The sequence below is a fragment of the Salarias fasciatus genome, chromosome 20 (assembly GCF_902148845.1).
Source record: "Salarias fasciatus chromosome 20, fSalaFa1.1, whole genome shotgun sequence".
In the NCBI taxonomy this organism is placed as follows: domain Eukaryota; kingdom Metazoa; phylum Chordata; class Actinopteri; order Blenniiformes; family Blenniidae; genus Salarias; species Salarias fasciatus.
In genome coordinates this window covers 24,213,233-24,228,312 of record NC_043764.1, presented here as the reverse complement: position 1 = coordinate 24,228,312, position 15,080 = coordinate 24,213,233, and the positions used below count along the sequence as shown (strand labels likewise).

At 43.5% G+C, this 15,080-nt stretch overlaps 1 protein-coding gene across 6 annotated transcripts in view; it reads left to right on the top strand.

Moving 5' to 3' along the window:
- fmnl3 (formin-like 3) overlaps positions 1–15,080 on the top strand; it is a 32,273-nt gene that overhangs the window by 7,939 nt on the left and 9,254 nt on the right. For 5 of the 6 annotated variants that reach the window (XM_030118597.1, XM_030118596.1, XM_030118594.1 and 2 more), the window contains exons 2-12: positions 7,464–7,547; positions 7,641–7,721; positions 8,035–8,111; positions 10,555–10,638; positions 11,079–11,225; positions 12,071–12,179; positions 12,322–12,398; positions 12,859–12,952; positions 14,003–14,077; positions 14,193–14,303; positions 14,389–14,538. In XM_030118597.1, coding sequence (XP_029974457.1) covers positions 7,464–7,547; positions 7,641–7,721; positions 8,035–8,111; positions 10,555–10,638; positions 11,079–11,225; positions 12,071–12,179; positions 12,322–12,398; positions 12,859–12,952; positions 14,003–14,077; positions 14,193–14,303; positions 14,389–14,538 — 1,089 coding nt within the window. The remainder of the gene's footprint in view (positions 1–7,463; positions 7,548–7,640; positions 7,722–8,034; positions 8,112–10,554; positions 10,639–11,078; positions 11,226–12,070; positions 12,180–12,321; positions 12,399–12,858; positions 12,953–14,002; positions 14,078–14,192; positions 14,304–14,388; positions 14,539–15,080) is intronic. The other variant, XM_030118598.1, reaches the window with a different exon arrangement.

The following is a 15,080-nucleotide window of genomic DNA, read 5'->3' as shown; positions in this document are numbered from 1 at the left end:
ATTTCTGTATTACACACACTGAGGATTTTACACCCAGTTGTTTGAGATATGAGTAGACTCAGAGAGCCATTAAAGCAGATGTGTGTGTTTTGCTTCCATGTGTGGTGCTAGAAGCCGTGTTTTCATTCAACAGGAAATGAATCAAAGACAGAATGTCAAAAATCATCTGGTCCCATATTCCATCTTCTTACTGGGTGCTGCATTTCTATCATGTGACATTTATTACCAAATATCGATTGGCTCAGACTGGTTAGAGGTATTAAAGCCATCAAGGATCAACTGTTCTAGAAATTACCTACAGTAGACTGTCAGTTTCACATAAATGAAGGACAGATACGTTTGTAGTGATGAAGCATGAAAACAAAGAACGTTTGCAGTAACAGACAGAGAATTACTCTAATTTCCAAAAAAGGAGAAATGATTTTTCCCGGTGTTACACGCCAGCTGAGGAACTAGAAAACTTTCTAACGTTCCATTTTCTCTGCCTCCCTGTTTCAGACTGTATATTTGTGAGAGGTGTCTGGTTTGTTGGCCTCTCGGTCTTGCAGCATCTGTGTGCAGGTCTCCTGCTTTGTTGTGCTTCCCCGGTTTGGGTTACCTCGCAGAAGAGCTATGGGCTGATCGGATGTCTGCTCAGAGAAAGGGGGGCAGTGTTTTCTCACACTCCGCTCAGCTGCTTTACCTGAGAGCTGGAAAAACACCTTCGATAAAATCACGCATTCATACATTGTTATGGTGGATGTGCCAAAACGCACATGCGCTTGTGTGACACGTAACAGCTAAAGAAAAAAAAAACCCTAAATTTACTCGGGGCGGTTTTTGATTTCCTGAAGAGAGGAGGAAGTCCCTGCAGTCCAGTGACGACAACTGCCGTGCGTCCCATCCTGTCTCCTCATTGTGTTTCAATATCAAGGAAGACGAGGAATCCAAACAATAGCTCTGACGGCCAATTTCTAAAGCGTGTCTTGCATGTTGAACTATGTCATGGAGGCTGATTCACTCTTACATTTGGCACAGATGATGTAATTTAAAGAGGTCGTTCAGTTTGGCGACCCACCTCATGTACTCATAATGTCCTGTTTGTGTCATATGTTCAACACAGTGTGGGGGAGACTGTGACACCAGTATTTCAACAGCAACACGCCAGCTACAGTAATAATGATTCAACCTTCCATGAGTGTGTTACTTCTGGAACCGAGCTGATACTGTTACTGTAACTGTTAGCATTGGCTGCATAGAGTTTGCATGTTCTCTCTCATGTGTCTGTGGATTTCATTGGGTACTTACTGTTGTTCTCGCTCAGTCCAAAAACATCAATGTGAGGCTACATGATGGGGTTAAAGCTGCCTGTAGGTGTGTGTGATTGCTTCCTCTCCAGGGTGTATCCTGTCTCCACCCCTGGTGATCTGGGATCAGTTCCAGTGCCTGACGACCCTGAGCTGGATGGAGTGGAATAGAAAATGGATGGATTAGTAACTTTATAAAGGAGTAACTAGTCACTCCAGTCAAGCAGTAACTTTCGATGACTTTTCATAACCAAATCAGACTGCTACAGAGACGTTGGGTCTTTTTTCTCGGTTCTGACGCAGTACATATTTGTCTTTTTTCCTCAAAGGGACTTTTCTCCTGAACTAAATCCAGCTATTTGTGGTGGTGTAGGAACTTGTGCATTAATTTTCCTTGTAAGCTAATATGCTGAAAGAAAACACAGTCATGCCAGGTTCTATTTTCACAATGTTTTCTTTGCCTCCTCGTTGGCTTCATTTCCTAACAGGGATCAGTGGCCCGGCTTTTTGCACCCCTCTTTAAACAGAACCCTTCAGTAAAGAGCAACAAGTCTTATCTTACCTTCAGTGGCTGTTTCACTGTTTTTCTTTGGTACCAGAAAATTAAAGTGTGTTGCTCTTTCATAAATAGTCTAGCTGCTTTGAAACAATATATGTGTATAACGTGTTTAGGTATTGCTTCAAGAACAATATTGACATTTGTCCCTCATATTAGGAATACTTTCATGTGTCAAGTATAGCTACATGGTCAATTTATGAATACAATCTGACATTTCTAAACCTGATTGTGGGAGATGGATCTAAATATGTTGTCTTTAAACAGTTATGGAGAGCAAGAAGGAAGATAATCATGTAAATCTCAGTGATTTTGGCTGAAGAAGATGTGAAATGTTTTGAATCAATGTGAAGAGTCTGCTGTTTTTTACAGGGGTTCGAAACCGCTCCCCATATGTTCTAGCAATAAGAAGCTGTTTGCAGAGCTCAGGTGTGAAATGTAGCTTCTGTTAAGGTTGTTATCTTTGATTGAATCAGCGGGACAGTTCCCAGTAGACTTTAGCCCAAAGTGCGTTGTTCCTGGACTCCACCCTGATGAGCAGACCCAGACATGTTGGGGTGAGGAGGGCTGTCTGGGCCTCATGTCTGCACTGCCACAGGCTCAGTCCAGTCTGATGAGCTCTTTAGCCACCCACTCGTTTCTCTGGGAGCTGCTGATAACCGAGTCTGGTCTCTGTAAGCCTGTCAAAGCAGACAGAAAACCCAGACGCTGGGGACAAATATCACACTGAATCGACTTAGTAGAGTCAGTCGACATATGATTTACGTGATTAGCACTAGTGAAATGGTTAATGGTTCAATTCTGCCTTTCTGTGCAGAGTATGTGTGTTCTCTTTGTGCTTTTTCAGTTTTCCCTGAAAACTCCTGTGACTCTTATTTACAAATCAAAATGTGCTTCTTGGACAGTTTGTTTGCCTGCGCTGGTCCTGTGATGCTCTGGAAACCTGCTGCTGGTTGTAATCTGCTCTTCAACCTGCAAGGCAGAAGATCCTGAAAGTCATTCACAAGGCTGTGTTTAGATTTTTATCATAACTTCGGTTCTGACTGAAGCAGCCCAAAGTTGACATAGTTGTGAGATGTTTTCCAAATGAAAACTCTGCAGAATAACTTGATTAAAACTTTTTTTGCTGCAGTACAAACAGACTGAGAATGAAAGTCCTCAGGCTCAGAATCCTTTATTTTAGTGCTGGGTTTATAGTTTGCGTGGTGTCCTGAAGGAAAGTGTGAAACTGTGAAAAAGGTCACGTAGGAAACACCCGGCCTCTGCTTTTCATTTGTACTTGTGGGGGCTTCTGGTTGGCGTTGCAGGTCATAAACTCAACTCGAGGTGAATTGTAAATCAGTGTGGATTAGGAAGGTGTCCGGCGGAGGGCAGATGGAGTTGCCCTGTTGACTGTGGGCTCTCTGTGGGTTGAGGGGGGGGGTTGACCGAGCGTGACTTGACTGCTCGGCCGAGTCCTTGATGGCTCCCTCACACTCTCCTCACCTCCTTAACTAGTAACATGACCCCGTGAACCACTTTAACTGTTGAGTCTCTAAAACCCCGGACTTCCTTTGTTAGTGGCTCGAATGTCTTTCTGTTTTAGAATTTATCACCACATGGTCGGCCTGTGCCGTATTTTGAATTTACAACGTATTTCTTTGTGCGAAATATGTTCTCGTCTCAGTTTATGTCATGAATCAATCTGGGTTTGTAAACAGGTATGTCATCGACATATGAGAGGACTTGTACATTTTTCATAAATCTTTCTGTCAGCTTCTAACTGCCCATCTTCTGTGCCTTCATCCAATTCAGAGCTGAGGTCATGGATATACACACGTAAGCACAGACACACACACTGTAAAGCAAGGGTGTCAAACACACTTTAGTTCAGGGGCCACATTCAACACAATTTCATCTCGAGTGGGCCGGACTGGTGAAATAGTGCCATGATGTTAAACTTTAAAGATTTTCTTTGTTGTGATGTGGAGTATATGTGATGAAATGGCCGTATTTTCATAAAACTAAACAAGTACCAAAACCAAACAATTTCAAGAGAAATTCACAATTTTAATGATAACTTTCTATTTCAAAATACAGTAAATGTCCAGAAAACCTCTCCTATAGCCGTTGCATTGTGCATGTTTTTTATAGATTAGTTTTCCAGCAACAAGGCAGCTAGTTTTCATGGCAGCATCACCAGTATCTCAGCTTGGGTCTCAGTGTTGTGTTGTGTCTACTACTCTTTAGAAATGTGTTAAAAAATTGCAGTTTCTCTTAAATGTTTACAATTTCCCCAGTGGTATGGCAGGCCGGGTTTGGCCCACAAGCCTTATGTTTGACATGACGTCCCTGTTTTCCAATTAGTAGCCATTTTTGAAAAGATTTCTCAGAGCAAAGTCAGTGAACACGCAGACTTCACACAGAAAGGACCCGAGGTGAACACAGACTCGAACCAGGGCATTCAAACCATAAGGTGACAGTGCGAACCACTACACCACTGTGCGACCAGGAAAAGCTTTTTCCTTCAACCCTAATTCAATATACTGTTACTTCACTGTAGAAAACAAAACATATTTAACAATAAAACTTAGTTTTGTTTTCATGTTGTCCCTTTTCATTTACATATCTACTGGTTTTCTGCTGCTGTGATTTCTGTACTACGTTGAAAATAGATGCATTGCTCTCTTATTCTGAAGTGACATGAAACTACTCCATGCTGAGGTTTTAGATCCCCGTGTTTGTCCCTCCGCTTCACCGCTGGTGTCCTGTCTCAGCTCACAATGGGAGACTTAATGATCTGAGAGATAGCCGTGATAAAAGAACCAGTTTGTCCGGTTGTACAGTGCTGCTGGTGTGTTTTACTGGGATTTTCTCCCTCCGCAGCACCAGAGGCCATGTTCTGACCCTGCCCACCAACCATTGTTATGGATTTTCTATGAAGAAGGAAAAAAAAATAGCTCAAATGTCAAAGGATGGGAATGGCACGGCCCCAAATCAAAACAGAGCGTCACACTGAAGCCTTTGTGGTGCCAGTCTCAGGTTGAACAAGAGCGGCCGTGCTGGAGGGGAGGCTGCGTGGGCAGCGTGGCAACATGACGACCAGCCTGACATTTCTGGCATGTCTGTAGTATTTTTCACCCCAACATGGGCCGGTGATTCCTACACTGTTAAGCGCTACTGCTTCGTCTCCCACAAATAAATGGCTCCTTTTAGCTTCTTATAAACACAGGAAGTACACGATAGCATCGCTGTGGGAGAAAGTGAAATGAAATTAGCTAAATTGGGTTACTTGGTTCAAATTACCCAAATCTGGTCTGAAGGAAAACGTGTCCTCTGACTTTTGCCCCTGTGTTATTGAAGCGGACCTGTTCCGATTGGGCCGTGGCTGCACACACACATCTGCACAGTGTCACCTGCGTGTGTTTATAGTACCTGAGGCTCCAACTGTCAGCTTCACCTTATAAAAACGCAGATCCTCCGGAGTGTCAGCTCACTGTGGCTTTTCAGCAACTTGCAGGCCGAATTCATTCTGCGTTTATTGACGTATTTATATGTGAAATAATTCCTAACTAATCATTCCCTTTCTAAAATCGGCAGTTGAAATTCTTAAGCAATAGTCAGGATTTGCATTTCTGTTATTTAATTCTCTTTCCTCGACTGATGAATATCTGTGTGTGCATCTGGTCTGCATGTCTCCTACTACTTCAGAATTGAATTACTACAAAAGGAGACCTTGCTCTTTGCTTGTTTGCCCCACGGCCCTTCTTTAGTATGCATGACTGGCCAAGAAAACAAATGCAGCCTTGGGGGGGCTGCACAGATGCTGTTGCGGATATCAAAGCCCATTTTTAAGTGTCAGTCATGCGGTTTATTGCAAAATTAGACACTTAGTCTGTCACTGATTGTCCTGGTGCAATTTATTTGTTTATTGTGACAACAAAGTAATCATTAAAACTGCTATTCAGGCTCATCTCCAACATCGCTGCGTAAGCAACAGTGAACCCAATCTGTGGCTAATTATCCATTTACGTGTGCATTAATGCGACTATTGTATTCTAAAGTAATGAAGAATGCTTTTTTAAATTCAATGTATTCACTTCACATCTGTAAACAAACAAATTAAATAGTGTGGCTTTTAAAAATACTTGCTTATTCCTTTACCGTGGGCAGAAAAATGCAATAATTTAAAATAATTATCTTAATCTCACACTTAAATTATTTATCATTCTAGTTTGCAATCAACAGTGAATAACAAGACTTAATATCTTTATTTATATTGGACTTACATAGAACTTTACTAATATTTTCTAACCATTATTTATTTATGTTTTTGTTTTTCAAGTGTTGATTTCAGTAAAGATCCAACCAAGGTTAAATAAATTAGACGGACATCCTCTCTATTGAATTTAGGAGCTTCTGCTCCTCACTTCCCCGTGTGACCTTCTTACAGACGGTTGTAGGTGATTTTTTTTTTTTTTTCCCAGGAGAGGCAGAGGAGGAGACAGCAGCTTGGGGGTCAAACAAGAGAGAAAATTTAGTACTATAAACTACTACTATAAACAGGACACATTCCTGCTGTAATTCTCAACATCTGCTATGCATGTTGCTTCTCTCTCTTCTGCTGCGGAGATTTTTGAAGGTAGTCAGTATGCGGCATGTCGTCCTCACCCGCCGCCACAGGTTTAACCTGTTCATGCATTTTTAAGGAGTTTCAAGTGTTTTCTTTTGCAATTTCGGAGTAAAGTGTTGGTTTCTGGATCTTAAATGCTCGCCCCAGTCCATGACAGGCTTGTTGTGGTCGGGCCGTCGCTACAGGGACGTTGTTTTTCACGATCAGACACCAGGAAGATGTCGGTGTGGACCTCACATCTGGTCCGGGATGGGTTAACTGCATTTCAGACTGACGGCAGAGTTATAGTTACAGGTTAAAAGTCAAGCTGACAAGCTGTTTGTGGCCGGCCTGTTTATACTGGTGTAAATGACTTCTCACTGGGCAAGGAGAAGAAGAAAAAATAAAAATCCCATGTGTGTCTTCAAAGAGAATTGCTGAGGCCATCATTTTAAAGTGACTGGTAATCTCCTCTTATTGTTGTGCTTCCTCATTTTTAAGATTTTTATGTAAAGGAAGTGATCAGTCAGAAACTTGTGTCATGCAGTTTTGTGTGTTTTTTGTTTTTTTTTTCACACCGCTGTCTGAAGGAGATAAAACGCCTGGATTATTTGTCTTTCTGGGCACAAATTGTAACGTTTATGATCTAATTTGACCCCAGTAAAGCGGTGGCCTCGGGACAACTCACGTGGCATTAGGATGTTTTTTTTTTATGGCTGGTTTAGATGACAGGTCGGGGTAATTGGCTCGTTTCTCTGATAGCAGCGTGTTGCGGTTAAGAGCAACGTCCCGCCCGACTGCCTCTCAGACTGGAGCGTGCAGAGGAGATGTGGATCGTCTCCCGTGACAGGATGCCGAGAGTCAACACAGGAAGTGAGGTCATGGTCTGCGTCCCCAAAACTCTGTGGCGGTTGGCGCCAGTGGCCTACGAAACACACTCTTATTCACAGCTTCTATAAATAGACAGATATACCGACAAAACAAATATATGACCACAAATGAAACTAAATCTTTTATTTTGTATTTTCAGAACTCTATGAACCTGCCTCCAGACAAAGCTCGGCTCCTCAGACAGTATGACAACGAGAAGAAGTGGGACCTGATCTGCGACCAGGTGAGTTCATGAACTCTGGGGACGGTGCTGACGTTCGTCTTCATCACTCATGAATATACACGATACGATACTCGCTCTGCCGTGTTTCGACAGGAGAGGTTTCAAGTGAAGAATCCACCTCATACCTACATCCAGAAGCTGCGCGGATACCTGGACCCTGGAGTCACGCGGAAGGTGGGACCATAACACACACACACGCACACACACACACACACGTCACTAATGAACTGCGCATGTTTTTGCAGTTGTTTATGGTTTATTTATATAGTTAGAAATGAAATTGGACCTGATCTGTATGATCGGCACTTACTCAGAGTAAATGGTGAAGCATCACCACTTTACCTTGAAATGTACGATGCATCTCATTTTCTGGAGGTGGTGCAGCAGTAAGTCTGTTCAGCTGTTATAATCCAGCCGTGTCAGTATTAAGCAACCCTCGCGTGGTGGAAAATCTCCAGCAGCCTCTCTCTTTTCATGTGTCTTACAGAAGTTTCGCAGGCGTGTGCAGGAATCAACAAAGGTTTTGAGGGAGCTGGAGATATCGCTGAGGACAAACCACATTGGGTAATCAATTCTTATCTCACGTTTTGTTTTGAATGTTCGGATTTGTTTATTTCCGTGTACAAGCGAAAGGAAGCCACATCATTGTTTCCCAGGTAAAGAATATTCTTTTGTGTGTCTCTCTCTCTCTCTCTCTCTGGTGCCCAGATCTCCCCTATTGTTTTAACTTGCCAAGCTCTGCAGCTCCACTTCATAGAGCTGGTGCTCATAATGCCCAGATGGTAGCCATTGTGCTGCCTCATCCACTCCCCCATAGTGTTGAGCAGGAAGCTTTGTTGTGTGTGCCAGAGGGACAGGAAGCCTGGCTGACCATTGCTGAACCCCGTGAAAAGCACAAGAAACAAACACAAGGACACTTATGTGTTCAAAACATCTGTCACAAAGTCAAGCAAAGAACTTTTTTTTTTCTTTTGTTCCAGTTTTAAAAATCCCACCTGAGGACGTTAGAAACTCCTCTGGTTTTGCAGACACAGACGTTGACTGAAAAAAAACAAAAAACGGTTGCAGCGATTTGCGATCGAGTTCCCAAAGCAAAGTGGAGCGTGTCAAAAGACTTGGATTTTTCCACTGTATTCACTGAGGTCTGTGAATAACTCATATGTTATTAGGCTTCATCAATAAAGGTCTGATTCAATGCATTTCCCAGAAAGACTCGCAGGCAAAGACAGAAAGGAAGGTCTATTTTCAGAAGGTTTTTGTGGGTGGGATTAAGTGTAACAGATGCTGGTTTATTGTGTGTCTGAATCCTCAGCCCTTTCTGCTGTGTTTTTCCTCAGATTGCCAAGAAAATCTGAAATAGCAACTGGAGAGAAGTGGAGGGAGGAAAGAGTGAGGGGTCACAGGCAAGGAGGGGAGGGGAGGGGAGGGTGGGCAGGAAACCGATGATCAAACCCACCTCCTCGTCCCCCCCCCCCTCCTCCTTGTCTCGTTGCTTTGTTCAATCCATTACTCCGCTCACCTCTCTTCCCTTCTCCCTCCTTCCTTCCCCCCCGTTACTCACTGGGTCTTGATTAGTTTCCTGTCCGACTTGCCATTGGCCGGCCAGCGGTCTGTCATCACATCCAACTTCTCAAGACTATTTTAAGAACCTTTTACCCCAATCCTGTCTCCCCGTGGGTTTTTCCTTGAAGAAACGGGAGGGGGTGAAGGGGGTCTGTGGGGGAGGCAGACTAAATACTGTTGAGTGTCAGGGGTTCGACCTGAGCCCGGCTCTTCTAGCCATATGCCCTCCACATTCTTTCTCGCTCGCAGTGGGAATTCCTTTGTTTGGAGTTGCTTCTCTCTCTCTCTCTCTCCAGAAAACTGGAGCTCCATGGAGAAGAAATCCGAAGCTTCAGTTTAGTTTGGTTTCCCTGGAATTCTTGCAGGTTTTTTTCATTTCGGGCTGGAGAGACTCTCTTCCAGACCTGCCCTCATGAAAAGAACTCTCATTTATTTCCTCTCTGTCTTGCCATTACTACTTTGAGTCATTTCAAATCCTGAAATCTAGAAGAGGTGTTGATTTAACCTTTTGTCAAACACGAAGTGAGAACCCACTGTCACGTAAAAATCAACCAGATTGTAAGCATGTTCAAACTGATGATCGGAGCTTATTTTTCCAGCTAACACCAGCTTAAATCCCTGAAATTCAACTTTATTCGTATCGCACTTAAAATACAACCACAGCTAAAAAACAACGTGCCAATTCACACACACAGCAGGTTAACGGGGCCAGCGTAGGTAGTACTGTAGATAAAAATTAAGCGTGGGTCATAAATTTGCCGATATTTTCTTTTCCATTTCAGTTTAGTTAACCTGGTGGCTCGAGTAATTTACTGGCAGCTCACGTGTTTTGCTTCTCTGCGTGGTAGCGTCTTAATGATGCCACTGCTGATTTTAGCAGTTTTGTTAGTATCATGTGTCTCGGGCCTTGTAGCTCCAGGTTAAAGAGGTTTGAAAAAGTCATTCTTTGTAAAAGTAATTTTATGTCACGTATTTCATATATCCAATACTTTATATTAACTAATGTACTGTTAGAATTAACTGGAGTGGATCACTGAGAAGCGGGATACATACTGGACATGCACACTTATGAGATGTTTATTATTAGCTCATTAAATTCTAATGCGTGTTTTGGGATCCGCTGAGTAAACATGCAAACTCAACACAGAAAGGCTCTCAAAGCCACAATCAAACTCATATTACTTGTGAAGTATTCAGAGCACCTAATAACACAGCCTGTTGTGACCAAAACGTGGTCCGAGTCCCTTCAGGTGAAATTAACAGTAATAAAGCAAAAGTCAGCTGAAGCACTCTACACTTTAGCTTACTTTCATAGTTTTTTAAGTCTTTCTCTGTGGTGTTTCCTTTTTGATGTGGGAAGTTCGGTCCTGGAGGAAAAGGGTGTGTTTGTTCTTCATTTGCTTCTCCTGCTGACCTCTGACCTCTGTGTTCCCACATGTCACAGGTGGGTCAGGGAGTTTCTCAATGATGAGAACAGAGGTCTCGACGTCCTGGTGGAGTATCTCTCCTTCGCTCAGTGCGCTGTCATGTAAGTACCCACACCCAGGCGCACACACACACAAGCACACACACACATTCACACGCCTTTAAAAGGAACTGGGCTCGGCCATGATTCCAGCTGCTGACTTAACACATTAAGTCCTATTTGCTTGTAAAGGAACAAAAAACTGCTTGTGCATCTAAAACGTGCTCTTGGCGTATTGTATTGCGTTCTTCAGATGTCTTTGTATGCTTTGTTGTGTGCGTAGCGAGCTGCGTGACGCACCACGGTTGTATTGCTGAGCTGTACCTGGCCTGAATGGGGCAGCCTCTCTCTTTGCTGAGCTTTATCGTGCAGCTTGATGACGGTTCTCGTGATAACCCCGGCTCTCTACCCAGCGGCCTTGCTGATCTAACCTCCCCCATGCCTCTCACCTCCGTCCCTGTGCCTCTGTGTTGGCTTTGTCTGTTTCTCTTTACGTGGCTCAGGTTGGATTTTGAAGGGCTGGAAAATGGGGAGGATGGCTTCTTGGACAAGTCCAAATCTTGGAGCAGGTCCATTGAGGATCTGCACCATTCAGGCTCCCAACCCTTCTGCAACACTCTGGTGCGCTCTGCCCGCCAGTCTGTGCTCCGGTACGTATTGCTGAGCTGGCTTCCCCGCTGTCCCTGTTATTGCCTCGCTCTGCTAACCTCGAATGCTGTAATTGTGTATTAGCATGCCAGCCAGTTGGATTAGTGCTGTTTTCATTTCAGAAAAGTGGCTGAATGGTCGAGATGTCATTGACATTTGCGGCCTCCCTCTCGACATCACGCTGCCTTTATATCAGACATTGAAAGTGAAGGTCTCCGACCTTTAGAGCTGTGTGTGTCTCAATGGCTCTCCTTCATCTGTCCAGATGTGCCTCTGCGCTGTCAGCAAATGAGAGACAGCTGTGAGCCTCAGCATGCGCTGGTTCTCATTCTGCCGTTCAGTCTGACACAGGACAACAGACATAATGCTTGAATGAAAAAAAAAACTATTACTTATTTGTAGTGTAATTACAGTAAAAGTTTTAAACTTAAAACATTTAGAAATGACTCAAAACAGATGTTTTTGTGATTAAATGTATCAATCCTGGAATACTGAAAATCAAACATGCAAAAAGTTAAAAAAGCAGCACCTCTATGCACGTGATGACTGTGCACCACAGTTGCATAATAACAGTCTCCATGCACAGACCTTGGTTTGTTGACAGCAGCACGAAAAAAAAAAAAGGCTTCTCCCATCATGCAACAGTTACCTCAAAAGTTTTTTCTGTCGGTCCTCGCTCTCTGTAATTTTCTCAGTTTGTTTCTCTCTTTTGTGACACACTCAAAACACGAGCTGGATTTAAAAATCACATAAAATTAGAAACGCTCAAGCAACAGAAGAAGGAGTGAGAAACTCGGTCTTGATTACTGAACCCCTTCGAGATATTAACATCTGTCATCTGTTGCAGCTACGGCTCAGTTTCCAACAGCAAAACCATCAAGAACTCCCGCCTCGTGAGTCAGAAAGACGACGTGCATGTGTGCATCATGTGCTTGAGGGCAATCATGAACTATCAGGTACAAAGCAGCTGCAAAGACGGATCTGACGCCCGCAGTGTGATCGAAACGTGGGAAATCATGTTTGCTGCAGTTTTTGTTGCCCACATCCTGTTCATGTCTCTCACCGTGTCCCTCCTCTCTCTCTCCTCTCTCCATGCAGTATGGCTTCAATATGGTCATGTCTCATGCACACGCTGTCAACGAAATTGCTCTCAGCTTGAACAATAAGAACTCACGGTAAGAACAGAGGGTTGGGTCAACAATAGGGGAAACCCTGCAGCCCAGTTCATATGATATGCCTCCCGTTCTCGACGGGGCTCGGTTTCTCTCTGAAGTCCGGGATCACAGGAGGCTCTACAGGCTGTTAAAGGAATGTTTACCAGAGAGAGATTAGTGGTAAACCACAGCGACTGATCACTCCGCGTAATGAGGGGTGGGAAGGTAAACACTTGAAATGCAATCAAGATCTGCCCCTGCTTCAGACTTTACAGCAAATTATAGATTTCTGACAGTCTTATTGATATTGACACCAGTTTTTCTTTTTTTAGTTTTCATAAAAGCTTTGTGTTTCTGTTTGGGGATTAAGGAAACAATGCTTTTCTTAATTTTTTTGCTATTTATAAATGGAAAAAGTCAATGATATGAAGGTGAGCTTTGTTTCGGCTTGTTGTACTGATGAGTTTTTCCGCACTTTTAGGACGAAAGCTTTAGTCCTTGAGCTTCTTGCTGCCGTGTGTCTCGTTCGAGGAGGTCACGAGATCATCCTTTCAGCCTTCGACAACTTCAAAGAGGTGCCAAAACCAACTCTGTTTTTTTATCGTCCTTGAACCGCTATCGTTTGAAGTTGTGCTGTTTTCAGTTTAGTGATAATACATTGCCAGCTGAGTGAGGAATTAAATACACACGCGCACGCACGCACACACACGCGCGAATCTGACATTAATTAAATCACCATCAGTTCCCACATCACTGATGTGCACAAAGGCATGAAGATCCAGTGTGGAGGGATGAAAGCTGGGGCGCTCTGGGAAATTTCATGTCTGCTGAGGGTGTAAGCGCAGCCCTATGGTGGCCTGTCTGAGGTTATTAGTCTCATTAAGACACCAGATGTGAGCCAACCTTGAGCAGCGATAAGAATCAGCTCCCCAGTGGGAGGCAGCGGACCACAAAGATTTTCTTTGCCCCTCCGTTTCTGCCTGCACAGTCATCTAAACACCGGAACTAGACAATTACCTTGCAGTCGAGCTCCCCGGAGAAACGCGGGAGCTAATCAACTCACTTTTGGAATCAAAATTCCAGCCTTCTGTAGCGAGTTTTCCTAAACTGATTCCTAAATGCAATGTGACGGGTTTCTGCAATTTCACAATAAGGCCACCTATGGTATCTAACCACAGCTGTATCGGTAATCAAGCACCAGATGTGCAACTCCTGCTACTTCAGCATGTCTTTGTTTTATACATTTGTGTGCAGAACTCAAAAGAGTGAAGCTGACATACGCTGTCCATGATTTGCTGCTTTCTCAAAGTTCTCTGCAGTTTAAAGCAATGCAATTAATTGTTTTAGAAAAATCTTTTGTCTATTCCTAATTTTGAGTCAGAAAATGAAAAGATTTATACTTGCTTTGTGCACACAACATGAGTTGAAATAGTTTCTCACTGTACAGCAGCTTTTTTAACATATTTCAGATTAATTATTATATTCTGACAAAACTCTGATATCAGTTTTTTTAACTTTGAAATTTTACAACAGTTTATATCTGTATCTAAAAGTTTGCTCACACATTCTGATGCCACATTTTGATGTCCCAATGTTGATTTGCTTTGTTTGTTTTTGTACTCTAGGTCTGCAAAGAAAAGCACCGCTTTGAGAGACTCATGGATTACTTCCGTAGTGAAGAGGGAAACATTGACTTCATGGTAAATTGACCGTTGTGTTCATCTGGTTGCTGAACTTAGCATTTGATGAAATACACTTTATATCTCCGTATATCGTCTGGAAGATTCCCTCATTCTCTTTGCACTTGTCTTCCAGGTGGCCTGCATGCAGTTCATCAACATTGTTGTCCACTCAGTCGAGGACATGAACTTCAGAGTCCATCTGCAGTTTGAATTCACTAAACTGGGACTGGACGATTACCTGGAGGTACAGAAACCACAGACACGGCACGGAGCTCATTCGTACAGTGAAACGTGTATTAATGCGACTAACTACTTCTTCCTCGTGTCAGAAATGTAAACACACAGAGAGTGACAAGCTGTCAGTGCAGATCCAGGCCTACCTGGACAACGTTTTTGACGTGGGTGGCCTGCTGGAAGATGCGGAGACCAAGAATGCGGCGCTCGAGAAAGTGGAGGAACTGGAGGAGCACCTGTCCCATGTAAGTGCACCACCCAGTCCGGACCACCAACGGTGGTCTCTGCATACGTTTATGAGATTGTTGTGGTTCACTAGCTATGTACTTAACTTGGCTGTTTCTATCTGGTAATTAGAAATCTGTGCAGTGTTTGCTTTTCACAAGTGGTTCCGCATAATAACGGGGTGGGGGAAAATACTGTGTGTGAAACAATCTTATTATTGTTCCTGTGTTGGCTCGATGTTTCTGTGGAGTTGCCTTTGTATCCCACACTGCTTTGCAAAGACCCCCTTCACATGGAAAGGTCGTAGGCAGCCCTGACATCATTCTTGGAATTTCATAACAAACTCTGCTCTCAGGGGTCAGGAATGATGGAGGAGGCTGAAGATGCTCGGTGAATTCCTGTGCAGCTCGTGTAATGTGGTCAAAATCAAAACTGAGAGCAGTGTGGGGATGCTGCAGCGTCATGCTGCGGGGTATATCTTATTTCTTATTGATGATGCAGCGTATGCAAGAGGGTGGGAGGGAGCGGAGCTGAGAGGGATGCCCGCTGTGTGCATCATGTT